General features: G+C 43.2%; 1 protein-coding gene across 1 annotated transcript; it reads left to right on the top strand.

Moving 5' to 3' along the window:
- Positions 1-667: 667 nt before the first annotated feature.
- On the top strand, positions 668-26,072 carry f135a (FAM135A). Its single transcript, NM_001141653.1, is given in 5 exon segments — positions 668-858; positions 4,428-4,557; positions 11,534-11,613; positions 22,890-23,029; positions 25,709-26,072. Coding segments are annotated over 4 exon segments (381 nt in total). The 5' UTR covers positions 668-858; positions 4,428-4,480; the 3' UTR covers positions 25,793-26,072.
- The last annotated feature ends 1,238 nt before the right edge of the window (positions 26,073-27,310 follow it).

The following is a 27,310-nucleotide window of genomic DNA, read 5'->3' as shown; positions in this document are numbered from 1 at the left end:
ATACTTTATTGACACACACACACACAGACACACATACATGGATGAAATGTACATGGAAAGGTAGTGGAATGGTAGTAGTTCTGTACTGGACAGAAAACAGGGGTAATGAATAAATTGTACATACTATATGATAGCAAGAGAGCAATGATAATTGTAATGAAGGACTGTATAAATGGGTATGCTACCAACGATATACACAGAGGCAGAATGCAATAGGCAATAGTAAAAACTATAAAGAACAACAAGCAATAATTATATACATCTTACACACTCACTTTGTGCAAGTACACCATCCCACATGTCAAAGAGATATGAGTGAGTCCAGCTGTTGTTGTGCAGGTCAGAGATGAGCTTGCTGGTCTCTCTGTGTCTGCTTGAAGGAGACAGAGAGGGAGGCAGGATTTGGGGATCTGGAACCAAAAATGTGATTGGCTGACCTCACTGTGTGATAAGGCCCCTGGCAACCATGAGCCCTAGCAAACAATCGGTTTGGCTATGGCCAGAGGTGTGAAGGGCAAGTTCATGATTTGACCTCGGTTATTTCTGAGTTCCCAGTTGTCTTGAAAGCACCAAAAGAGTCACCGGCAAGGACGTCAGAGTACCGCTTGACAGGATCTGCGCAGCAACTGCGCAGTTTTTATGTTCGAGAACGTGCGTGGTCGCTTCCACTGTTTTCCTTTTTTTCAACCCAAACGTCGCTAGCCTTGCCAGGCTGCCGAAGCTGTGTGCAAGATCAAGGGACTGGATTGACTACCCATGTCGTTGTCCCGTTTGGTTTTGAAGTCGGCTTAATGCTGTTTTGTTATAGTATTTGGTATTTTAACTATCAGAAGAAGTGATCTATCGTCACAGAATCTGGTGAGTACTGAGTAGATCAACGCGCCAACGAGCTAGCTAGCTCGCTACTAGATGACGGTACCGTTACAGCACAGATCCGATGTGTGAAAATAAAGCCATTGGCTGCTGCTTTACAGCTTGAAAGATTAGCTAGTTAGCTAGCTACGAGTTTAAAGTTATCGTGCTGGCTAGCTAAGTAAGGACGGTTAGCTAGTTACTGCAAAACTAGCAATGAAACGTTAGCTAGCTAACGTTATGTGGTGAGACTGACAGCTACTTTAACTAACTACTGTAGTCAACACATTATCTATATAACTACTGTACGTTGTTGACTCAATATGTTGTTGTCTGTTTCTTCTGAAGAAACCCCAGCTAGTTAGTTAGTTGACAGAATTCCCAGTTAACTAGTTATCTTGCTATGACGTTTTGACGGTAGAAACGGGCTAGGTAGCTAACTACACTAGGGAGACAGATTTTGTGTGGTGATTCATTCTGTCCTTGTTTGCAGTAAGGGATGGTCACAGAATATTTCAACATCTGAGAATGAGCCTGTGAAACTTTAGAGGAAATAGTAGGCCTATGTAAGTTGCTCAATCAACAGGACCTTTATAAACTAAGTGTTGTATGTCTGTGTTACATAGCAATCTAACTACCGAAGCATAACCCTTAATTAGTACGCTCCTAGACCTGGGGATATTAATGTTACTCTCCCCTGAACTGTCATACGTTCCGTCAGTCAAGGTAACTAGTTAACGTTAGCTAACTAGCTATACCACGTTGTTATACCTCTTCTCAGTCAGTATTTCTTCTCAGTAAGTTGTCAAAATGTTATTGCTGTTCAGTTGCGTAACTAACTACCTTGCAAGCTACCTACACAATGTTGAAGTATCCTCATAGACTCACTGTCAAGAGTGTGACTAGGTTGGAAAAAGAGCCAGGTAGACTACAGGTATGATTGTTAAAGACGCTCAGAGAGCATTCACAGACACAGGTAGCTAGTTGTTTTGCTTGGCAAAGATCAATAAACTGAAACTGTCATATTCATGAATGGAGTGTACTGTTTCTCTACAATCATTTAACTTGCAGGAATAGCACTGGCTTCAAAAGACCAGGGAGTGGAGTGTGAATTCCATAGATTATTATAAGGTGAATTATTAATCAGCCAGTGCACATAGCTGCGCTCAGGAAGGAAACGGGTTGGCACCACACTACACAACTGATTAGAAAAGCACATGCATACTAGCTAAGTATACTGTACTGTAACCTAGATGTGTTCTAGTCTGCATCATGATGAGTTATGAGGGAAGAACAATAAGGGTGACTCTCCGGTTGATCTTAAGTAGGCTACATTCCCCAGTTTCCTCATCAGTACAATCTGTAATGTTGTCTTAGATCTAGACTGTATTGTTGTGCGCCATTCTGTCAGTTCAGTTGTGAATTGTGATTGAGTTGCTAAATCTCAGTCATTTGACTGTTTGTTTGTTTGTTCACTTAGTAAATGGGTAGCTGGCCATGCAAACAGTAGCCTAAACCAGCGTGCACACTCTGCTATGCAAAGCAAATACCCTGCTGGACAGCAAATACCCTGCTGGTAGACATAGCTTAGTGGATCTAGGCTTTGTAACTGCACTTGAAGCAGCTCACCACCACAACGTTTTCAAACTATTTCCAACTTAAAGGAACCCATTTGATCACTCAAACTGAAACTTTGCACTCAGTTGAGAAATATAACACATGTTCTAATTAAAGTTGGCTAGGCACAACTATCTCTGGCCCTGTTTCAGATAGCCATGCCATCTCCATTTGAATGCACTTTGCTTTGTGAAGCATGCAGATGCAGGTACTGGTGTTGTCCCATATAAGAGAAATGTGTAACAGGTTTTAACACGCCCTGCTCCCAGCACCTCCACTTTATGACATGGCTATGGAAACTATGGAAACCCAGAGACAGTGTTCTCATTTTCTTGCAGCCTGTCTATGGATGATGCTACTGTTAGACAAGAATATCACTGTCTAACTCTATCCTATAATTTATGTGCCTGTATTAATAAGTAAAGCATTGCCTAGAGGAGGAGTGCTGATCTAGAATCAGGTCCTCCCTGTCCATTCATTATAATCTAAAATGCATAAATGTTCCCAGATCAGCACTCCTACTCTGAGGAGAAGCTTTATGAATACGGTGTTGATATGATTAAAGTAAATTCCCTGCATTTTCACTCAATAATTTACAGCCTTCCTTGCTGTAAGATGGAGAGCTTGTTATATATGGTGACTTGCCTTGGTTCTTTATGAATACATAAGAGTCTCTCTGGTTATCTGCCTGAGAAAACCATGCCAGTCTTGTTGTTTGTCTCCCTCCTTCATCTCTGAGTGAACGAGTGGGGGCAGGGGGATGGAGAGAGAGGAAAATGAGAGAAGGGAAGAGAGAAACGGATAGAGGGCCAGAGAGAGAGGTAGAGACGGAGAGAGAAAGTCAGAGATCAGAGAGACAGAACATGACAGACTTGGTGGGAGAAAGAGAGTGTTAGGGAGAGATCTATACAGTCTGTATTCAAGGCTTCCTTGGCATTAGATATCATAACAACCCTGCTAGCTGTACCCTCTCTGCCCTACTTGGCCTCTTTCCTGTGTGTTTTCTAAACAACCCAGCCCAGGTCTCTTTAGTTCAGTCACATCTAAGCCATCTATCTCCTTCAAATCGCAGCCGGCCATATTGCCTTCCCCCTCCAACTCAAGTCTGCTTTCATTGCCAGGAACATGTCACCATTAGGTCTACAAGACTGTCATTTATTCATTCCTCACATGAGTAATTTAAAGGGCTTCTGGGTGATTTTGCTATGCCAATTTCTCTCAGCTCCACTGCACCGAATCTGCCCTCTGGGTCTTCGTCCCACCTGTGTGTGTCAGACTAGTTTCAATTCTCCTCTGTCCCTAAGACTTGGCTTGACTAAGTTTAGAGCAAAACATATTGAATTAATTTAAGGCCTGTAGGAGGGCCTGTAGGAGGGCCTGTAGGAGGGCCTGTAGGAGGGCCTGTAGGAGGGCCTGTAGGAGGGCCTGTAGGGGATGTACTTGGTGTATTTCTAATATTGTCCAGTAGTTGATATAGTATTTCAGGACTATTTTAGCATGTGATTCATAGCTGTTCCTTCCCCCCCATACTCTCTCTGTCCCCCATTCCTCTCTCTCTGTCTCCCCCCACCCTCTCTCTCTGTTTGGCTGAGCTGCCAGCCAGTTAGGAAAGACATGTTATTTACATCTGAAGCAGAGTACCCAGCAGGCAGCAGCCCTCATGGGTCTGTTTGGGTTGGGTGTTCGGTGCTTGTTATTGGAAACAGCTGAGCCAAGTACGACTGTTTGTTTGCTGTTGACTAGGTGTGTGCGTGTCTGTGTGATTTTTACTTTGTGTGTGGCTGAGTGCCTGACCGCCCGATGGTGTGTGTGATGAGAACACATGCTCCACTGTAATTCTCTACTAGTGTGAAGAGAGAAAGACCTGGAGGTTGTTCCTGTATTTGTGGCCAGTGTGATGATAAGTCCTCTTCACATCAGTTCAGGTAACTCACATGGATGCTCTCCTCCTTCCACAGGAGTCATAATGTCCCAGGTGATGTAAGCCCTCTGTCTGCCTCTGAAGCCAAAGATGAGCGAGGTGCAGGCCACGGTGGAGTTCTCTGTTGAGCTCCACAAGTTCTACAATGTGGACCTGTTCCAGAGAGGGTGAGTGAGTCTGTCTCTTCGTCACTGCTCTGCAGACTGACTGTCAGCCCTCTGTGGTGTTACTTCTACACTGTCCTGTTTATCAAGCACACCAAGGCTTTCTGGGGAAATTCCACGGGCCTCGATTTTCAACTTTCTGAATAACTTTACATTTAGTGTTATACTGTTGTTATTGCTTGAAGTTACAGCGACTGAAACGTTCATCCTCACTTAGCCCTCAGTCCCTATTTTGTAAATGAAAGGAAGTTTGATGGTGACGTTTTGATGTCAATATAGATGTCACATGCCCTGTTCTAATCAATATGATTAAGATATGGTGGCAATGCCAGGTATCTTGTGGTGGGCCACTTTTTCTCAGCCGAACCATAATGATGATACCAGGAGGATTATTCAAATCCGTTTCAAGGCAAAGAGGTTGAATTGAGACATGTTGGTCAGTGATAATAACAAGCCTATATCCTCCACGTAGGTTCCTCTCTCTGCACGTGAACATTCTGATCGTGACATTCTTCCATCTCATAATCATGTTAAAATGATGTCCAGCTTTTCAGACACGCTATTGATCATTCATTCAAATGCCCGTTTATATCGATTTGTGCGTGGAAAAGTCCTCATCCCCCACCTTCTAAATCAGTCTGAGTAGAAAACACCCGCCTGGGGTCGTTGAGTTGACTAGCAAGTAAACACTGTCTCACCTCAAGAGGCCTGACTGACTTTATTTAAAGGGACACTATTTGTAGACATTTTGAGCACAGGGACTCTGTCATATCTATGTTAAGCAAGACTACCGCACGCTTCCAGACTACTACTGTTGCTATAGGCTATTAGTCCCGTTTGTAGATGCACTCGTTTGACTAGGAGTTGTTATTTCCATCCACCGCTGATGCATGCCATGTGCAAGCTTCATGCTACCTTTTGAGAGGAATCCAGTCTAGATTTGTCACGATGGTTCCTGTACGTGGTATCAGAAACCTGTCACCCAAGTCATCAGGTCTGAGTAGTTAAACACACAACCATTATGTCTGATGAGTGATCTCTTCATTATGGTCTGGGTTGTGTTCAATAAGACACACACTGGTAAACAAAATGAAAATGAGTGTTTCTTATTGGACAAGTTCAGGTAGTCCCTCCTTGTTTCAATCTGTTTCCTTCCATTTAATACCTAATGAACACAGCCCTGATGGTGGAGCATGGTGTGATAATGGCCTTGGAACCCCGTCTTCACTGGCATACATGTAGTGCAGAGACCAGAAGTAGCAGTCTTCCTCAGCCAAGTAGAAAAACAGGCTTTTTCAGGGTCCAAGGGTTTGTGTATATTAACACAGGACCTGATGACCATTGTCTTGACAAGGACAGGTCACATGACTTGCCATTGTTGTGGTGTTTCATTCCGTGTTAGAATGCAGAGTTCCCTTAGGTTCCCTTATTGCTTCACAATGGCAGTGTAGCTGTGCTGTGACAGCTAGGTAGTGGTTTGTGTTAACAGTGGCTGTGGGTCTAACCTTTACAATAAGATCCTTGGCCTTTCCAGCTTTCACAAAACAATGTGTGGTTTATGGCGTGACATTTTAAGCTCAATGATAAACATGAATTTAGTAGTGATTTGGGCTCTTCTCCGCACATCATTCTACAATGAACTCATTAGAAAGTCTATCTAGCCTCTCCTCTTGTACACATTGATGCCTTTGTAATGTTTACAACCTTAAGGCCAAATGTCCTTCTTGCAGCAACGGTTGGCGTCAGCAAGACAAGACCACTGAGATACTGACATGCCTTCAGATCTTTATCTCCACACTGTACATTGATGTTCATCATGGAGATCGTCCTACTGTAACATTGACTCTTCACGGTCCCTGAGGCCTGAACTACTCTGGAAGCTGACATTCCAGTGTAGCGTGACACTAGTCTGCGCTAAGTGAACAATGTGTCTGTAGCCATCAGAATGCAGCCTGGCTGAGTGTCTGGTTGTAGTGGACTCAGCTGTGGAGCAGAGCAGGAAGCCGGCTGCGGCCTAGATATTCCCCCAACAGAGTTCCCATGACGTCGGCTTCAGAGAGGATGGAAAGCTCTCTTTTTGCTTCCTGCTTCTCAGTGGCCTCTATCCACCGTTGTATTGTAGGGATTTTTCTTCCATTGTAATCCTTGGGCAGGCAGCCTAAACTGTTCACCTAAGTCCAAACTGTTTTTTATTTTATGAATTTTCGTGATGGAAAAACAATTACATTGTAAACTTAAATGACTAAAACCAGATATAAAATATGTAGAACAAATAATGGACCTATATACATTGAGTGGACAAAACATTATGAATACCTAGTCTTTCCATGACATAGCTTTCACCTGTTCAGTCTATCATCCCTTATTGATGTCACTTGTTAAATCCACTTCCATCAGTGTAGATGAATGGGAGGAGACAGGTTAAATAAGGATTTTGAAGCTTTGAGACAATTGAGACATGGATTGTGTATGTGTGCCATTCAGAGGATGAATGGACAAGACAAAACATTGAAGTGCCTTTGAATGGGGTATGGTAGTAGGTGCCAGGCACACCGGTTTGAGTGTGTCAAGAATTGCAACGCTGCTGGGTTTTTCACGTTCAACAGTTTCCCGTGTGTATCAAGAATGGTCCACCTCCCAAATGACATCCAGCCAACTTGACACAACTGTGGGAAGCATTGGAGTCAACATGGGCCAGCATCCCTGTGGAACACTTTCCTAACGTTCCTAATGTTCTGTACACTCAGTGAATATTTTAAATAATATCATCTTTAAGAATGAACCATCACCAAAATAAAAGTTTGACATTCAGGGAGAATAAAAAATTCCAAAACCATGAATTTAGCGGTATTAATTTTATAATGTTTGAGAAAAAGAACACAGCATTAGCCATGGCAAAATGCGTAAAATAGCAGGAAACTAGCATTAAAACTGCATCATTTTTTCTCAGTTCCATGGCAGAATATGTAGAATCGCAGAAAATTTGCTTTAAAACTGCAAAATGTTATATCTATAGAGCCAAGAAGGGGGCCTCTAAAATGTTCTTTAAGATGTAGCCACGCTGAGATGTGCTCATTGCCACGCCCAGCACCTAAGCCCCTTTTTGAGCCAGAAAAAAAACGGTATAGTTTCCATAGCAATGTTCCCTCTCATTTTCAGGTCTGCTGAGTGCAAACTTGAAAGTTGTGAAAATTCTGTGCAACTTCCAGCGTGTGTTTACTGTGAACACTGAGGCTGTACCTGCTTTAAGTTACACTTTCGGACAATGATCAGGTAGGCAACTGTGGCTATTTGATCATCATTCAGAGTGGTCTACCAGAGTGGCCTACCATCAAAAACAATGGAGAAAATGCATCCCATAACATTTTAACATGGAAACAGCTGTTATATCATTCAGCCTACAGTAGGAGCCAATGTGTGGTGTTCAATGTAGGCCCACATTCCATGAGACTTTAGACTTGACATTAACCTGTTAATCCACTTGTCCTTCAGACAAGGAGGTGACTGAGAATGTTGTTGTTGGATACAAGAAACCACTTTCCAAAATAAAATGCATTATTATTCCCATACCATTATTACAGAGAATCAGACAAATGATTCTACTGTCTGCCTATTGGCTACTTAGATTATTCAAGCCTGTCTCATAATACAACACTCCCCTTTTTAAGAAAAACAAAGTGCTCTTTACCAGACTGGCTTTTCAAAGATGTCTAGAAATGTAGGAAGCAATCACTCCCCTATTGTTGACTACTAATGATCTATAACTGGACTAATAACTAACTAACTAGTAATCACTCCCCTATTGCTGACTACTAATGCTCTATAACTGGGTTAATAACTAACTAGTAATCACTCCCCTATTGCTGACTACTAATGCTCTATAACTGGGTTAATAACTAACTAGTAATCACTCCCCTATTGTTGACTACTAATGATCTATAACTGGACTAATAACTAACTAACTAGTAATCACTCCCCTATTGCTGACTACTAATGCTCTATAACTGGGTTAATAACTAACTAGTAATCACTCCCCTATTGTTGACTACTAATGATCTATAACTGGACTAATAACTAACTAACAGGATATGAACAGAGTGTGAACACGTGGCTACATGCAGCTTTTTCTTTGATCTCAAATCAAACACATCTTGGTGCAGAGTACACTGAGTCCTACATGTCAATACAATAGATTCCTACTCCGATGTGTTCTGCCTACAACAAAATCTCTTGCACAGTTAGTTTTGCATACTATGTCTTGCATAGTTTGTTTTGTTTCGATATGTTACATTGAAAGTGGCTAATATTGCATTGATTCGATCACAATTCCCACAGTAGAGCGAATCGTTGATAGTTTTAACTAAAGGGGAAAACTCTATAAAGTTGAATAATGTTCCATCTCCTGCTTCTCTGCGAGGGCTGATATTTCTTCTGTCCGGCAGTCCCAGGGAGCTACGCACCAGCGTAGATGTGATATAAGACTAGTCCATATCCTAGTGTATTTTGGTCTGTCCTGCTGTCTGCTTTCCTTCCATTGGAAACATAGGCAGTCACGAAACACACATGATGTGTTCACACGACACACACATGGGATAGCTGCTCCTTTCTTCTCCAGCACATCACACACACACACACACACACACACACACACACACACACACACACACACACACACACACACACACACACACACACACACACACACGGCTTCGAGTCAGCCTAGTAGTCAGGTTATACCAGCCACGGCTCCGAGCTAGTCTAGTAGTCAGGTTATACCAGCCACGGCTCCGAGCTAGTCTAGTAGTCAGGTTATACCAGCCACGGCTCCGAGCTAGTCTAGTAGTCAGGTTATACCAGCCACGGCTTCGAGCTAGTCTAGTAGTCAGGTTATACCAGCCACGGCTCCGAGCTAGTCTAGTAGTCAGGTTATACCAGCCACGGCTTCGAGTCAGCCTAGTAGTCAGGTTATACCAGCCACGGCTTCGAGTCAGCCTAGTAGTCAGGTTATACCAGCCACGGCTTCGAGTCAGCCTAGTAGTCAGGTTATACCAGCCACGGCTTTGAGCCAGTCTAGTAGTCAGGTTATACCAGCCACGGCTTCGAGTCAGCCTAGTAGTCAGGTTATACCAGCCACGGCTCCGAGCTAGTCTAGTAGTCAGGTTATACCAGCCACGGCTTCGAGTCAGCCTAGTAGTCAGGTTATACCAGCCACGGCTCCGAGCTAGTCTAGTAGTCAGGTTATACCAGCCACGGCTTCGAGCTAGTCTAGTAGTCAGGTTATACCAGCCACGGCTTCGAGCTAGTCTAGTAGTCAGGTTATACCAGCCATGGCTTCGAGCTAGTCTAGTAGTCAGGTTATACCAGCCAAACATCTCTTCCACATCTGGGAAATGTACATTCAAAAGGAGATCGCATGTTGTAATACTGTCCTGAGCAGAGCACTGACCAGCAGACAGTCTCAGAGTAGGACAGCTGTTCTAGGATCAGGTCCACCCAGGCTGTCATGTGATCTTATTCATTATGATCGTAAAGAGAGAACTGATCCCAGATCAGTACATGTTTGTTTGAATATGGGCCCTGGTCTTTCTTTACTCATCAATACTTTAAATGCGAGTTTAACACACGAGTGAGTGTTAAAGAAAGTGCTCATTATTCATTCATGAAAAGTGAAAGCTCGTTTTACATGCCTTTAGTAAACCTACACAGACTGTTCTCTTCTTACGAGGCTGTCTCTCCCGTTTCCGCTCCTAACTACAGGCCTATAGGTTACTCCAACAGAGCCAGACGCTTACTCTTTCTATACACTGCCTTCAAAGTATTCATACTTCCTGACCTGTTCCACATGTTGTTACAGCCTGGATTCAAAATGGATTAAATAGATGTTTCTCACCCATCTACACACACAACCTCATGACAAAATGTTTTTAGAAATGTTTGCAAATTTATTGAAAATTAAATACAGTAATCTCAGGATGCATGTTTTGGAATATTTTTATTCTGTACAGACATTTTTTTCTCTGTCATTTAGGTTCGTATTGTAGAGTAACTACAATGTTGTTGATTGAGTTTTCTCCTATCACAGCCATTAAACTCTAACCTTTTTAAACTAACCATTGGCCTCATGGTGAAATCCCTGAGCGGTTTCCTTCCTCTCTGGCAACTGAGTTAGGAAGGACGCCTGTATCTTTGTAGTGACAGGGTGTATTGATACACCATCCAAAGTGTAGTTAATAACTTCATGCTCAAAGGGATATTCAATCGCTGCTTTTTTTATTGGTACCAATCTACCAATAGGTGCCCTTTGCGAGGCATTAGAATCTGTGTTTGAAATTCACTACTCGACTAAGGGATCTTACAGATAATTCTGTGTGTGGGGTACAGAGATGAGGTAGTCATTCAAAAATCATATTAAACACTTATTGCACACACAGTGAGTCCAAGCAACTTATTATGTGACTTGTTAAGCACATGTTTACTCCTGAACTTATTTAGGCTTGACTCAACAAAGGGGTTGAATACTTATTGATTTAAGACATTTCAGCTTTTCATCTTTTATTAATCTGTCCAAAAAATCTAAAAACATATTCCACTTTGTAATTATGGGGTATGGTGTGTAGGCCAGTGACCAAAAAAATGACATTTAGTCCATTTGAAATTCAGGCTGTAACATACCAGAATGTGGAAAAAGTCAAGGGGTGTGAATACTTCCTGAAGGCTCTGTAGGCTAGAGATTTTTAATAGGCCAATTGTTCTAATTTCCATTGGGTTAAAGCTACAGTATGTCCCATCAAATGAGTTCTGTGCTTAGAATTCCTACATTTTGTAGAGACCTTGGACTAGAACATGCCGTGTCTACCTGCCTCATCAAGATGTTGGACTGACAGCTGCAAGAGCCTGGGTTCCAGTCCTGGTAGGGCTGACCTCTGAACACTATGTCCTCCCTGTTGTTTTCATTGCTAACTGTTCGTTTGTCTCCCAGGTTCTACCAGATCCGTGCCAGTATGAAAGTGCCACCACGAGTCCCTCACAAAGTAGAGGCCAGTCTACTCCACCCACCAGGTCAGTTAACACACACACTCGTTTTCTCTCTCTCTCGCTCTCTCTCTCGCTCTCTCTCTCGCTAAAATGCTTTAGTTGTGTCTGTTTCAACCATAAAGAAATCGCCTTCTTTTGTATTATTAATCATAATTATTTGTGTGTCTGTTTTCAGGAAATTTGTCTTGCATCTCAAACCACATCACAGCACAGTAGGGGTTAGTTGTTTATTCAGTTGACTTATACTGGTGGGAATTGCTGATTTCTGGGCTCTGGGGTTTTTGTAAAGATGGAGTCAGTATCTGCAGCCTGATGGTAGGAGCTGTACTCCTGGTTGAGTGGGTGTGTCAGGTCAGTGGCAATTCTCACTCCTGCCCTCACTACTCTCTCCAAGAACAGCGCTTCCATGTTCTTCAGATTAACTCCACTTCTTTTGCAGCTGTTTTTATTACAGATGGATAGCTGTTTGTACCAGGCTTGGTAACACAATGTGGTTGTTTTTATTACAGATGGATAGCTGTTTGTACCAGGCTTGGTAACACAATGTGGTTGTTTTTATTACAGATGGATAGCTGTTTGTACCAGGCTTGGTAACACAATGTGGTTGTTTTTATTACAGATGGATAGCTGTTTGTACCAGGCTTGGTAACACAATGTGGTTGTTTTTATTACAGATGGATAGCTGTTTGTACCAGGCTTGGTAACACAATGTGGTTGTTTTTATTACAGATGGATAGCTGTTTGTACCAGGCTTGGTAACACAATGTGGTTGTTTTTATTACAGATGGATAGCTGTTTGTACCAGGCTTGGTAACACAATGTGGTTGTTTTTATTACAGATGGATAGCTGTTTGTACCAGGCTTGGTAACACAATGTGGTTTTTTTTATTACAGATGGATAGCTGTTTGTACCAGGCTTGGAAACACAATGTGTTTTTTTTTATTACAGATGGATAGCTGTTTGTACCAGGCTTGGTAACACAATGTGGTTGTTTTTATTACAGATGGATAGCTGTTTGTACCAGGCTTGGTAACACAATGTGGTTGTTTTTATTACAGATGGATAGCTGTTTGTACCAGGCTTGGAAACACAATGTGGTTGTTTTTATTACAGATGGATAGCTGTTTGTACCAGGCTTGGAAACACAATGTGGTTGTTTTTATTACAGATGGATAGCTGTTTGTACCAGGCTTGGTAACACAATGTGGTTGTTTTTATTACAGATGGATAGCTGTTTGTACCAGGCTTGGTAACACAATGTGGTTGTTTTTATTACAGATGGATAGCTGTTTGTACCAGGCTTGGTAACACAATGTGGTTGTTTTTATTACAGATGGATAGCTGTTTGTACCAGGCTTGGTAACACAATGTGGTTGTTTTTATTACAGATGGATAGCTGTTTGTACCAGGCTTGGAAACACAATGTGGTTGTTTTTATTACAGATGGATAGCTGTTTGTACCAGGCTTGGAAACACAATGTGGTTGTTTTTATTACAGATGGATAGCTGTTTGTACCAGGCTTGGTAACACAATGTGGTTGTTTTTATTACAGATGGATAGCTGTTTGTACCAGGCTTGGTAACACAATGTGGTTGTTTTTATTACAGATGGATAGCTGTTTGTACCAGGCTTGGTAACACAATGTGGTTGTTTTTATTACAGAGGGATAGCTGTTTGTACCAGGCTTGGTAACACAATGTGGTTGTTTTTATTACAGATGCATAGCTGTTTGTACCAGGCTTGGTAACACAATGTGGTTGTTTTTATTACAGATGGATAGCTCTTTGTACCAGGCTTGGTAACACAATGTGGTTGTTTTTATTACAGAGGGATAGCTGTTTGTACCAGGCTTGGTAACACAATGTGGTTGTTTTTATTACAGAGGGATAGCTGTTTGTACCAGGCTTGGTAACACAATGTGGTTGTTTTTATTACAGATGGATAGCTGTTTGTACCAGGCTTGGTAACACAATGTGGTTGTTTTTATTACAGATGGATAGCTGTTTGTACCAGGCTTGGTAACACAATGTGGTTGTTTTTATTACAGATGGATAGCTGTTTGTACCAGGCTTGGTAACACAATGTGGTTGTTTTTATTACAGATGGATAGCTGTTTGTACCAGGCTTGGTAACACAATGTGGTTGTTTTTATTACAGAGGGATAGCTGTTTGTACCAGGCTTGGTAACACAATGTGGTTGTTTTTATTACAGATGGATAGCTGTTTGTACCAGGCTTGGTAACACAATGTGGTTGTTTTTATTACAGATGGATAGCTGTTTGTACCAGGCTTGGTAACACAATGTGGTTGTTTTTATTACAGATGGATAGCTGTTTGTACCAGGCTTGGTAACACAATGTGGTTGTTTTTATTACAGATGGATAGCTGTTTGTACCAGGCTTGGTAACACAATGTGGTTGTTTTTATTACAGATGGATAGCTGTTTGTACCAGGCTTGGAAACACAATGTGGTTGTTTTTATTACAGATGGATAGCTGTTTGTACCAGGCTTGGTAACACAATGTGGTTGTTTTTATTACAGATGGATAGCTGTTTGTACCAGGCTTGGTAACACAATGTGGTTGTTTTTATTACAGATGGATAGCTGTTTGTACCAGGCTTGGTAACACAATGTGGTTGTTTTTATTACAGATGGATAGCTGTTTGTACCAGGCTTGGAAACACAATGTGGTTGTTTTTTATTTTGTTCACCTGATATTTCTTTAATCTCCTCATGAAATACAGTCCTTGTTGTCCCTTGTTTATCTGTTGTGTTTGAGTCCAGGAGAGTTTTGAGTCAATTATAGTTCCAAGATATTTGTATTGCTCAACTGATTCTATTTTAAGTCGATGTGGATGGGCCCGGTATCATCTTTTATATTTCTGAGGTTTGTCATTTCCTTTGTTTTCCCTCATTTTAAGAATGTGTTTTCCTTATTTCTGTCCTGTAGTCGTCCCGGACACCTCTATTAAACCAACGCTTGCTGTATCATCTGCATACTTTACTGTTGCACCGTCTGGTGTTATTTGGGTGCAAACGTTAGTGTAGAGGGTGAACTGAACCAGCAAAAGGACACTGCTCTGGGATACCCTTCTATTGGTGGTTAGTGGGTTCTGATGTATTCACACTGAACCTCACTCTTCTGACCCGACTGGTGAGAGCACCTGATCCAGTTGATGAGACGTGTGTTGATGTCCATGGTTGCACGTTTCTTCACCAGAATATCAGGATGTAATGTGTCCAGATAAAGAAATCTACAAAAAGTATTGTGGCATATGAACATGGTTTATCCAGATCATGTAGATTTTATGAAGGAGGAAGGCCAGTGTATCTTCAGTTCCACGGCCTGGTTTATATGCCAGCTGGAACGAGTCCAGAGGCTCTCTGTGTGCAGGAGAAGGTGTCCCAGGACAATGGGGTCCAAACATTAGATTATCACAGAGGTCAAGCAGATGGGATGACCAGCAGATGTGAATGGGCACAATAGTTTCAGCCAGATTTGGGCGGTTCTGCTGCTGTCCAATGACATTTGAAAAAGTATTCTGTACATGTTACACAGCCATTTACACTCCCTGATAACATCCCACTTAGACCATCACAGCCTTTTGCTTTCTGAGGTTTGAGTTTGGAGAAGACCTGAAAGACAACCTTTTCAGAGATGATTCTGGGACTGTCATTCGGGAGGGGTAAGTCAGTATTACCTGCATCACTGCATCACTTAACTTAACCTGCATCACTTAACTTCCTGCCTAGCAATAAAGATATAATATTTTAGAGGGAAGGAGGAGACTTCACCCAAATTGGGGTGTATATACTTGTGCTGGTGGGAACATGTCTTTGTCTGTTTGCTGTCTGACCCTTTGGGTGAATAATCTTGGTTTGAACTTTAAAAATCATCCATGAGTTTTTACTCGGTTCATTTAGAACCTAACACTCAGTACTTTGTTGAAGTACCTTTGGCAGCGATTACAGCCTCAAGTCTTCTTGGGTATGACGCTATAAGCTCAGCACACCTGTATTTGGGGAGTTTCTCCCATTCTTCTCTGAAGATTCTCTCATGGTCTATCAGGTTGGATGGGGAGCGTCGCTGCACAGCTATTTTCAGGTCTCTCCAGAGAAGAGGTCGACCGATTAATCGGAATGGCCGGTTTAATTAGGGCCGATTTCAAGTTTTCATAACACTCGGAAATCGGTATTTTTGGACGCCGATTTGTCGAATTTTTTATTAATGTTTTTTATATATATATTTTACATCTTTATTTAACTAGGCAAGTCAGTTAAGAACGCATTCTTATTTTCAATGACGGCCTAGGAACGGTGGGTTAACTGCCTTGTTCAGGGGCAGAACGACAGATTTTTACCTTGTCAGCTCGGGGATTCAATCTTGCAACCTTATGGTTAACTAATCCAATGCTCTAACCACCTGCTTTACATTGCACTCCACGAGGAGCCTGCCTGTTACGCGAATGCAGTAAGAAGCCAAGGTAAGTTGCTAGCTAGCATTAAACTTATCTTATAAAAAACAATCAATCAATCATAATCACTAGTTAACTACACATGGTTGATGATATTACTAGTTTATCTAGCCTGTCCTGCGTTGCATATAATCGCTTAGGTACACGTTGCTCCAACCATAAACATCAATGCCTTTCTTAAAATAAATACACAAGTATATATTTTTAAACCTGCATATTTAGTTAATATTGCCTGCTAACATGAATTTCTTTTAACTAGGGAAAATGTGTCACTTCTCTTGCAACAGAGTCAGGGTATATGCAGCAGTTTGGGCCGCCTGGCTCGTTGCGAACTGTGTGAAGACTATTTCTTCCTAACAAAGACAGCCAACTTCGCCAAACGGGGGATGATTTAACAAAAGCGCATTTGCGAAAAAAGCACAATCGTTGCATGACTGTACCTAACCATAAACATCAATGCCTTTCTTAATCAATGCACAAAGTATATATTTTTAAACCTGCATATTTAGCTAAAATAAATCCAGGTTAGCAGGCAATATTAACCAGGTGAAATTGTGTCACTTGCGTTCATTGCACGCAGAGTTAGGGTATATGCAACAGTTTGGGCCGCCTGGCTCGTTGCGAACTAATTTGCCAGAATTGTACGTAATTATGACATAACATTGAAGTTTGTGCAATGTAACAGGAATATTTAGACTTAGGGATGCCACCGTTAGATAAAATACGGAACGGTTCCGTATTTCACTGAAAGAATAAACGTTTTGTTTTCGAGATGATAGTTACCGGATTCGACCATATTAATGACCTAAGGCTCGTATTTCTGTGTGTTTATTATATTATAATTAAGTCTATGATTTGATAGAGCAGTCTGGCTGAGCGGTGGTAGGCACCAGCAGGCTCGTAAGCATTCATTCAAACAGCACTTTTGTGCGTTTTGCCAGCAGCTCTTCGCTGTGCTTCAAGCATTGCGCTGTTTATGACTTCAAGCCTGTCAACTCCCAAGATTAGGCTGGTGTAACCGATGTGAAATGGCTAGCTAGTTAGCGGGTGCGCGCTAATAGCGTTTCAAACGTCACTCGCTCTGAGACTTGGAGTAGTTGTTCCCCTTGCTCTACATGGGTAACGCTGCTTCGAGGGTGGCTGTTGTCGATGTGTTCCTGGTTCGAGCCCAGGTTGGAGCGAGGAGAGGGACGGAAGCTATACTGTTACACTGGCAATACTAAAGTGCCTATAAGAACATCCTATAGTCAAAGGTATATGAAATACAAATCGTATAGAGAGAAATAGTCCTATAATTCCTATAATAACTACAACCTAAAACTTCTTACCTGGGAATATTGAAGACTCATGTTAAAAGGAACCACCAGCTTTCATATGTTCTCATGTTCTGAGCAAGGAACTTAAACATTAGCTTTCTTACATGGCACATATTGCACTTTTACTTTCTTCTCCAACACTTTGTTTTTGCATTATTTAAACCAAATTGAACATGTTTCATTATTTATTTGAGGCTAAATTGATTTTATTGATGTATTATATTAAGTTAGTGTTCATTCAGTATTATTGTAATTGTCATTATTACAAATAAAAATAAAAAAATTGTTCGATGAATCGGTATCGGCTTTTTTTGTTCCTCCAATAATCGGTATCGGCGTTGAAGAATCTTAATCGGTCGACCTCTACTCCAGAGATGTTCGATCGGGTTCAAGTCCGGGCTCCGGCTGGGCCACTCAAGGACATTCAGAGACTTGTCCCGAAGCCACTCCTGCGTTGTCTTGGCTGTGTGCTTAGGGTCGTTGTCCTGTTGGAAGGTGAACCTTCGCCCCAGTCTGAAGTCCTGAGCACTCTGGAACATGTTTTCATCAATGATCTCTGTACTTTGCTCCGTTCATCTTTCCCTCGATCCTGACTAGTCTCTCAGTCCCTGCTGCTGAAAAACATCCCCACAGCATGATGCTGCCACCACCATACTTCACTGTAGGGATGGTGCCAGGTTTCCTCCAGACTTGATGCTTGGCATTCAGGTCAGAGGAACTCTGGAGCTCTGTCAGAGTTACCATCGTGTTCTTGGTCACTTCCCTGACCAAAGCCCTTCTCCCCTGATTGCTGCAGACATTGTTTGATACCCTTTCCCAGATCTGTGCCTCGACACAATCCTGTCTCGGAGCTGTACGGACAATTCCTTCGATCTCATGGCTTGGTTTTTCCTCTGACATGCAATGTCAACTGTGACCCCTTTAAATAGACAGCTGTGTGGCTTTCCAAATCATGTCCAATCAATTGAATTTACAACAGGTGGACTGCAATCAAGTTGTAGAAACATCCTCAAGGATGATCAATGGAAACAGGATGCACCTGAGCTCAATATCGAGTCTCATAGCAAAGGGTCTGAATACTTATGTAAATAAGGTATTTCAGTTTTTTTTTTGGGGGGGGGTGTTGCAAACATTTCTAAAAACCTGTTTTCGCTTTGTCATTATGGGGTATTGTGTGTAGATTATTTTTTTTAAATCAATTTTAGAATAAGGCTGTAATGTAACAACATGTAGAAAATGTCAAGGGTGTCTGAATACTTTCAGAACACACTGTATGTAGTCAGCGATGGTCCCATTCAGAACACACTGTATGTAGTCAGCGATGGTCCCATTCAGAACACACTGTATGTAGTCAGCGATGGTCCCATTCAGAACACACTATGTAGTCAGCGATGGTCCCATTCAGAACACACTATGTAGTCAGCGATGGTCCCATTCAGAACACACTGTATGTAGTCAGCGATGGTCCCATTCAGAACACACTATGTAGTCAGCGATGGTCCCATTCAGAACACACTGTATGTAGTCAGCGATGGTCCCATTCAGAACACACTATGTAGTCAGCGATGGTCCCATTCAGAACACACTATGTAGTCAGCGATGGTCCCATTCAGAACACACTATGTAGTCAGCGATGGTCCCATTCAGAACACACTATGTAGTCAGCGATGGTCCCATTCAGAACACACTGTATGTAGTCAGCGACGGTCACATTCAGAACACACTGTATGTAGTCAGCAATGGTCCCATTCAGAACACACTGTATGTAGTCAGCGACGGTCCCATTCAGAACACACTATGTAGTCAGCGACGGTCACATTCAGAACACACTATGTAGTCAGTGATGGTCCCATTCAGAACACACTATGTAGTCAGCGATGGTCCCATTCAGAACACACTGTATGTAGTCAGCGATGGTCCCATTCAGAACACACTATGTAGTCAGTGATGGTCCCATTCAGAACACACTATGTAGTCAGCGATGGTCCCATTCAGAACACACTGTATGTAGTCAGCGATGGTCCCATTCAGAACACACTATGTAGTCAGCGACGGTCACATTCAGAACACACTGTATGTAGTCAGTAATGGTCTTATTCAGAACACACTGTATGTAGTCAGCGACGGTCCCATTCAGAACACACTATGTAGTCAGCGACGGTCACATTCAGAACACACTGTATGTAGTCAGTAATGGTCTTATTCAGAACACACTGTATGTAGTCAGCGACGGTCCCATTCAGAACACACTGTATGTAGTCAGCGACGGTCCCATTCAGAACACACTGTATGTAGTCAGCGACGGTCCCATTCAGAACACACTGTATGTAGTCAGCGATGGTCCCATTCAGAACACACTGTATGTAGTCAGCGATGGTCCCATTCAGAACACACTGTATGTAGTCAGCGATGGTCCCATTCAGAACACACTGTATGTAGTCAGCGATGGTCCCATTCAGTTCCTCAATGTTTTTGTTTGTCACATAATTCCTCCCAAATGGTACAGTCAAAGCAGCCTTTTAACATGTCCATATTTATTTCAGACCAATCCTTCACATACTTTATCCAAGGTTTTTCAGATGTAATGTTCTGTTTGTAGCGATGTGAGAGGAAGATGGAATTATGATCCGAGTCCAAGTGGTGCCATATGCTTTATAACCATTCGTTATGCTTCATTAACAGAGATGTAGTGTTTTTGGATTGCGAGTGTAGCAGGTTACATATTGTTCATCATTTGGGAGGCTTTTGTTTAAGTTCTTGGTTCTCCTTCAACATATTTTACTATGAAGGGAATGATTAGGCTGGACATTAAGGAACTGGGTCCTTGATACTATTTTCTAGTGTACGTGACCACCTATAAAAGCTAGGCTGTGTGGTTGATTCATTTGTCAGAGAGGTTATCTCAAAGGGCACCAAGCTGACAGATGGTAAATATGATATGAAGTTCTCTAACATTTACATTACATTTACATTTAAGTCATTTATCCAGAGCGACTTACAAATTGGTGGATTCACCTTATGATATCCAGTGGAACAACCACTTTACAATAGTGCATCTAAATCTTTTAAGGGGGGGTTAGAAGGATTACTTTATCCTATCCCAGGTATTCCTTAAAGAGGTGGGGTTTCAGGTGTCTCCGGAAGGTGGTGATTGACTCCACTGTCCTGGCGTCGTGAGGGAGCTTGTTCCACCATTGGGGTGCCGGAGCAGCGAACAGTTTTGACTGGGCTGAGCGGGAACTGTGCTTCCTCAGAGGTAGGGAGGCGAGCAGGCCAGAGGTGGATGAACGCAGTGCCCTTGTTTGGGTGTAGGGCCTGATCAGAGCCTGAAGGTACGGAGGTGCCGTTCCCCTCACAGCTCCGTAGGCAAGCACCATGGTCTTGTAGCGGATGCGAGCTTCAACAGGAAGCCAGTGGAGAGAGCGGAGGAGCGGGGTGACATGAGAGAACTTGAGAAGGTTGAACACCAGACGGGCTGCGGCGTTCTGGATGAGTTGTAGGGGTTTAATGGCACAGGCAGGGAGCCCAGCCAACAGCGAGTTGCAGTAATCCAGACGGGAGATGACAAGTGCCTGGATTAGGACCTGCGCTGCTTCCTGTGTGAGGCAGGGTCGTACTCTGCGAATGTTGTAGAGCATGAACCTACAGGATCGGGTCACCGCCTTGATCTAAATCGTCTGATCTGATTTTGTGCGTTCCAGAATGGTGAAGCTGTCTATTTTAATGTGAAAGATGCTATTCACCTACAGTTCCAATGTGTTAGTTGAATATCCATTGGAACTGACAGTGATACTCTTGGTTGAAAGACATTGAGGGAAGCCCTTCAGATGAATGTGGATTTGGTCTACTCCTCCTTTTGGGTTTTGTTGTTGCTTTGGAGCTGGCAGAGTGGCAGGACTGGTTGATCTCACAAAACCAGCCATGTTCCCAGCTCTTTTCTGAGTCCTGGCAGCCTGGAGCAGTCACAGCTCATCCCTGCCCTGGTCGGCACTGAGAGGAATGCCTTCGCTTCCTCCACTCCAGCCTCACAATACGCTGCATTCTGTCCCCCAACAACCAATCCTCCTGTCACAATGAGGATTATCAGGGGACAAATGAGGATGAGATTGCAGGATGCTCCAGTGTTTTCTGCTCTGAGCCTGATATGATTGCAGGATGCTCCAGTGTTTTCTGCTCTGAGCCTGATATGATTGCAGGATGCTCCAGTGTTTTCTGCTCTGAGCCTGATATGATTGCAGGATGCTCCAGTGTTTTCTGCTCTGAGCCTGATATGATTGCAGGATGCTCCAGTGTTTTCTGCTCTGAGCCTGATATGATTGCAGGATGCTCCAGTGTTTTCTGCTCTGAGCCTGATATGATTGCAGGATGCTCCAGTGTTTTCTGCTCTGAGCCTGATATGATTGCAGGATGCTCCAGTGTTTTCTGCTCTGAGCCTGATATGATTGCAGGATGCTCCAGTGTTTTCTGCTCTGAGCCTGATATGATTGCAGGATGCTCCAGTGTTTTCTGCTCTGAGTCTGATAGGAGTCAGTGAGAGGCTGAGGGCTTTAGCTGAATGTGATTGGTTCTTCCTCCTCACCTCAACCCTGGCGTTTCTAAGTGGCCTATTAATAGGAGGCCTTGTCTCTGGTCTCTTGCCAGCCAGGTCTCTCTGACATTGGTAGTACACCCAATTGACTAGACTTGGTGTTATACTTTAACTGGTGAAAAAGGCAAATTCCACAAAATTGGGTTGTTTCATTTTCATGTTCATTTTCAGCAGAAAGCTGTTCCATTAGCTTGTGTTCTATTTTCCTCCTGCAGTATGGTGTTTTCCATCCTGGGTTGGTGGAGTCCTGTTCCTCACTGGTCTTTCCCTCCACAGCTGATCTCATAGTTGCAGGTTCTATAGTGCCGTTAGTTCCTCCACGGCTGATCTCATAGTTGCAGGTTCTATAGTGCCGTTAGTTCCTGCACGGCTGATCTCATAGTTGCAGGTTCTATAGTGCCGTTAGTTCCTGCACGGCTGATCTCATAGTTGCAGGTTCTATAGTGCCGTAAGTTCCTGCACGGCTGATCTCATAGTTGCAGGTTCTATAGTGCCGTAAGTTCCTGCACGGCTGATCTCATAGTTGCAGGTTCTATAGTGCCGTAAGTTCCTCCACGGCTGATCTCATAGTTGCAGGTTCTATAGTGCCGTAAGTTCCTCCACGGCTGATCTCATAGTTGCAGGTTCTGTAGTGCTGTTAATCACCTAGAAAGGATAGGACATGGTTAGTCAGGCTTGTAAGCCATCAGCCATGTGTGAAAACAACCAACAGACTGACTGCGTCTGTTTGCTGTGTCTATGCTGCCAGGACATGCCTCAGACTGCTGCCAGGTCACAGCTGACATCCTGGATGTCTGCTAGAGGGAACATGTACTGTAAGCTGTTCATAGGAAGATAACTGGCCAACTTCTCACCGGTACCTAGTAGTGCGTATTGATGTACGTTTTCTGCATTCAAACAAATATCTTCTCATTACAGGTTCTGATCTGGCCTTCCCTGCAGCTGTGGTCGATGACGTCATCTGCAGCAAGACCTTCCAGATCCTCTATAAGAACGAGGAGGTTGTTGTCAATGATGTGCTGGTGTTCAAAATCATGATGCTGCTGGATGAGAAGAAGGTAAGGAAGCTAGACTGTAGGCTAAGACGAGGAAGCTAGACTGTAGGCTGAGACGAGGAAGCTAGACTGTAGGCTGAGACGAGGAAGCTAGACTGTAGGCTGAGACGAGGAAGCTAGACTGTAGGCTGAGACGAGGAAGCTAGACTGTAGGCTGAGACGAGGAAGCTAGACTGTAGGCTGAGACGAGGAAGCTAGACTGTAGGCTGAGACGAGGGAGCTAGACTGTAGGCTGAGACGAGGGAGCTAGACTGTAGGCTGAGACGAGGGAGCTAGACTCTAGGCTGAGACGAGGGAGCTAGACTCTAGGCTGAGACGAGGGAGCTAGACTCTAGGCTGAGACGAGGGAGCTAGACTCTAGGCTGAGACGAGGGAGCTAGACTCTAGGCTGAGACGAGGGAGCTAGACTGTAGGCTGAGACGAGGGAGCTAGACTGTAGGCTGAGACGAGGAAGCTAGACTGTAGGCTAAGACCTTGACCAATGACCAAGTTGTCGTTGTGCTGGTTAGAATCAGTTCTGCTATAGAGGACAATATGCTCACTTTCACTGAGGCTCTGGCTAGCCTGTGTTCAAATGTCCACAGTAGCATACTACTTACAATGCCCAATACATTGCTTCATACTGAGTGTGTTTGAGCTACACTGCAGTGATCCATATGATTGGCCAATTAGATGCAGGCTATTTAGCTATAATGTAGACAATTTAGCCTAATATCTCACATGGATATTGTTCACAATAGCATGTTATAAAATAAATACATGGTGTGATGGTATGGATATAGGAAGAGAGACGCGGTGTGATGGTATGGATATAGGAAGAGAGACGCGGTGTGATGGTATGGATATAGGAAGAGAGACGCGGTATGATGGTATGGATATAGGAAGAGAGACGCGGTGTGATGGTATGGATATAGGAAGAGAGACGCGGTGTGATGGTATGGATATAGGAAGAGAGACGCGGTGTGATGGTATGGATATAGGAAGAGAGACGCGGTATGATGGTATGGATATAGGAAGAGAGACGTGGTATGATGGTATGGATATAGGAAGAGAGACGTGGTATGATGGTATGGATATAGGAAGAGAGACGTGGTATGATGGTATGGATATAGGAAGAGAGACGCGGTGTGATGGTATGGATATAGGAAGAGAGACGCGGTGTGATGGTATGGATATAGGAAGAGAGACGCGGTGTGATGGTATGGATATAGGAAGAGAGACGCGGTGTGATGGTATGGATATAGGAAGAGAGACGCGGTGTGATGGTATGGATATAGGAAGAGAGACGCGGTGTGATGGTATGGATATAGGAAGAGAGACATGGTGTGATGGTATGGATATAGGAAGAGAGACGCGTTGTGATGGTATGGATATAGGAAGAGAGACGCGGTGTGATGGTATGGATATAGGAAGAGAGACGCGGTGTGATGGTATGGATATAGGAAGAGAGACGCGGTGTGATGGTATGGATATAGGAAGAGAGACGCGGTGTGATGGTATGGATATAGGAAGAGAGACGCGGTGTGATGGTATGGATATAGGAAGAGAGACGCGTTGTGATGGTATGGATATAGGAAGAGAGACGCGGTGTGATGGTATGGATATAGGAAGAGAGACGGTGTGATGGTATGGATATAGGAAGAGAGACGGTGTGATGGTATGGATATAGGAAGAGAGACGCGGTGTGATGGTATGGATATAGGAAGAGAGACGCGGTGTGATGGTATGGATATAGGAAGAGAGACGCGGTGTGATGGTATGGATATAGGAAGAGAGACGCGGTGTGATGGTATGGATATAGGAAGAGAGACGGTGTGATGGTATGGATATAGGAAGAGAGACGCGGTGTGATGGTATGGATATAGGAAGAGAGACGCGGTGTGATGGTATGGATATAGGAAGAGAGACGCGGTGTGATGGTATGGATATAGGAAGAGAGACGCGGTGTGATGGTATGGATATAGGAAGAGAGACGCGGTATGATGGTATGGATATAGGAAGAGAGACGTGGTGTGATGGTATGGATATAGGAAGAGAGACGTGGTATGATGGTATGGATATAGGAAGAGAGACGCGGTGTGATGGTATGGATATAGGAAGAGAGACGTGGTATGATGGTATGGATATAGGAAGAGAGACGCGGTGTGATGGTATGGATATAGGAAGAGAGACGCGGTGTGATGGTATGGATATAGGAAGAGAGACGCGGTGTGATGGTATGGATATAGGAAGAGAGACGTGGTATGATGGTATGGATATAGGAAGAGAGACGCGGTGTGATGGTATGGATATAGGAAGAGAGACGCGGTGTGATGGTATGGATATAGGAAGAGAGACGCGGTGTGATGTTATGGATATAGGAAGAGACTCTTGATATGGTTTTTCCTCTCTGAAGCGTTTCCTCTGATTTCTATCCATTCATACTAATGTACTACTAAGAATGCATGCCCAGTACTGCACATTGCTTCATACTACATAGTACGTACTACTAAGAATGCATGCCCAGTACTGCACATTGCTTCATACTACATAGTACGCTAGTGAATGGTGCTCTTGGGTTGTTGTCATGGTGGAAATCAGTTCCTCTGTCGATGGGAAATAGGCTCACTTTCACTATCACTCACTCAGTTTTTTCCCCCTCTGAAATGATTGTTTCCCCTGTCTGTTTCTATCCCTCTTCAGGTAGAAGAATCCCTCAATGACATGGACTTCCAGCTCTCTCTGGAGTTATACTTCACAGATGGAGACTTCTCGTACGTTTCATGATGGCCGAACACTGTGCTTCTCATGCTGTTACCAAACCTGTGTTCAAACACCATTTGAAATCTTAGATACTGTACTTTTAGTGTTTTCTTTAGCCTGCCCAGAAAGACGGATGGATGGGGGTTGCAGGTTTGCAACTAATACACCAGGCAAGCTCAGTCAAGCCCAGATTAAGTTTTTTTTAAATTCTTCAAGTAGTATTTTAACCCAGATCTGGCTATTTTTAGATAAAGATTGTGTTTTTGAACCTCTGCTATGGTGTCCTTAATAAACCCTGTCTGCCAGCACGTTTTAGACATGTCTGTATATACCAAGGGAGTGTGCAGCAGTGCATTTCAAGTATATTTTCCAATACTTTAGATGGAAACATTGCACACAGTTTTTTATATTCTTTATGTTTCTATATGAATACATGTTTGTATTGTATGATTTGAGTTTCTCCAGCAGATGCGTTGTTTCCCACTAGGCCCGAGGAGCTCAGCTCCCTGCAGAACATCAGCAGTCGTTCGCTCCGCTTGCACTTTAGCCTGAACCGAGGCATCCACCAACACATCAATATCATGTTCGACTACTTCCACCTGTCTGTCATCTCTATGGCCGTCCACGCATCCCTGGTTGCCCTGCACCAACCCCTCATCAGGTAACACACACACACACACACACACACACACACTGTATAGGGAATAGGGTGTGACTTCAGACTGACTTGGATATATCATCACTTCAATAAATAAGCATAGATCCTGTAAATCTGTCTGGATAAGAGCATCTGCTAAATGACTTAAATGTAAATGTACACTATATTCCTCCAACCTCCAGTTCAGACTTTGTCTTCAGTGCAGTAGAACTGAAAGCTGTTCACCAGTAAGGCCTGATTCCTTACTGGCTGTTTGTCTGTTGTAGTTTCCCCCGGCTAGTGAAGAGTACATGGCTGAACCGCAACGCCCCCCAGCAGAGTAAAGACTCTGTCATCCCGGCCCTGGAGAATGTGGTGTTTGGAACCAGCTATGTCAAACAGCTGTCTGTTGATGTAAGTATAGATTAGGCCTCAGGGCTGTCTTCCTCTAAAACAAAATGTTGGTCGACTGAGAGTCGTCTGTTCTAAAACATGTCTTTTTCCATATATAGACACACCCTATGTGTTTTAATAAAATGAACTGTATGTACTGAGCTTGTGATTAAATAATTAAGATGCACAAATTACTTGAGGGAGCCAGAGATCAGCATAACCAAATGAAAAATACATTTTCCTGACCCTCCTCCTCCCGCTCCTGCTATGGCGTTTCCACTGGATCAGACCATGATATTTTCCCTTTTATCGAAGGGAGAAAGCTGGAAAGATTTTTCAAATACATTCAGGAACTATTGTCATTCTCAGTGGGTGTAAAAACATACTTTGTTGACTTGCTGTTTGAGGTAAAGAAATAAACACTTTGATAAGCTCCACAGCTCATTAGTGGTGGTGAGGTAAGACCATCACAGATACTATCAGACTTCCCCAAATGGCCACATTTCTACATT

Source organism: Salmo salar, chromosome ssa18, assembly GCF_905237065.1.
Source record: "Salmo salar chromosome ssa18, Ssal_v3.1, whole genome shotgun sequence".
NCBI classification, from domain to species: Eukaryota; Metazoa; Chordata; class Actinopteri; order Salmoniformes; family Salmonidae; genus Salmo; species Salmo salar.
This window is presented reverse-complemented; position numbering and strand designations above follow the sequence as displayed.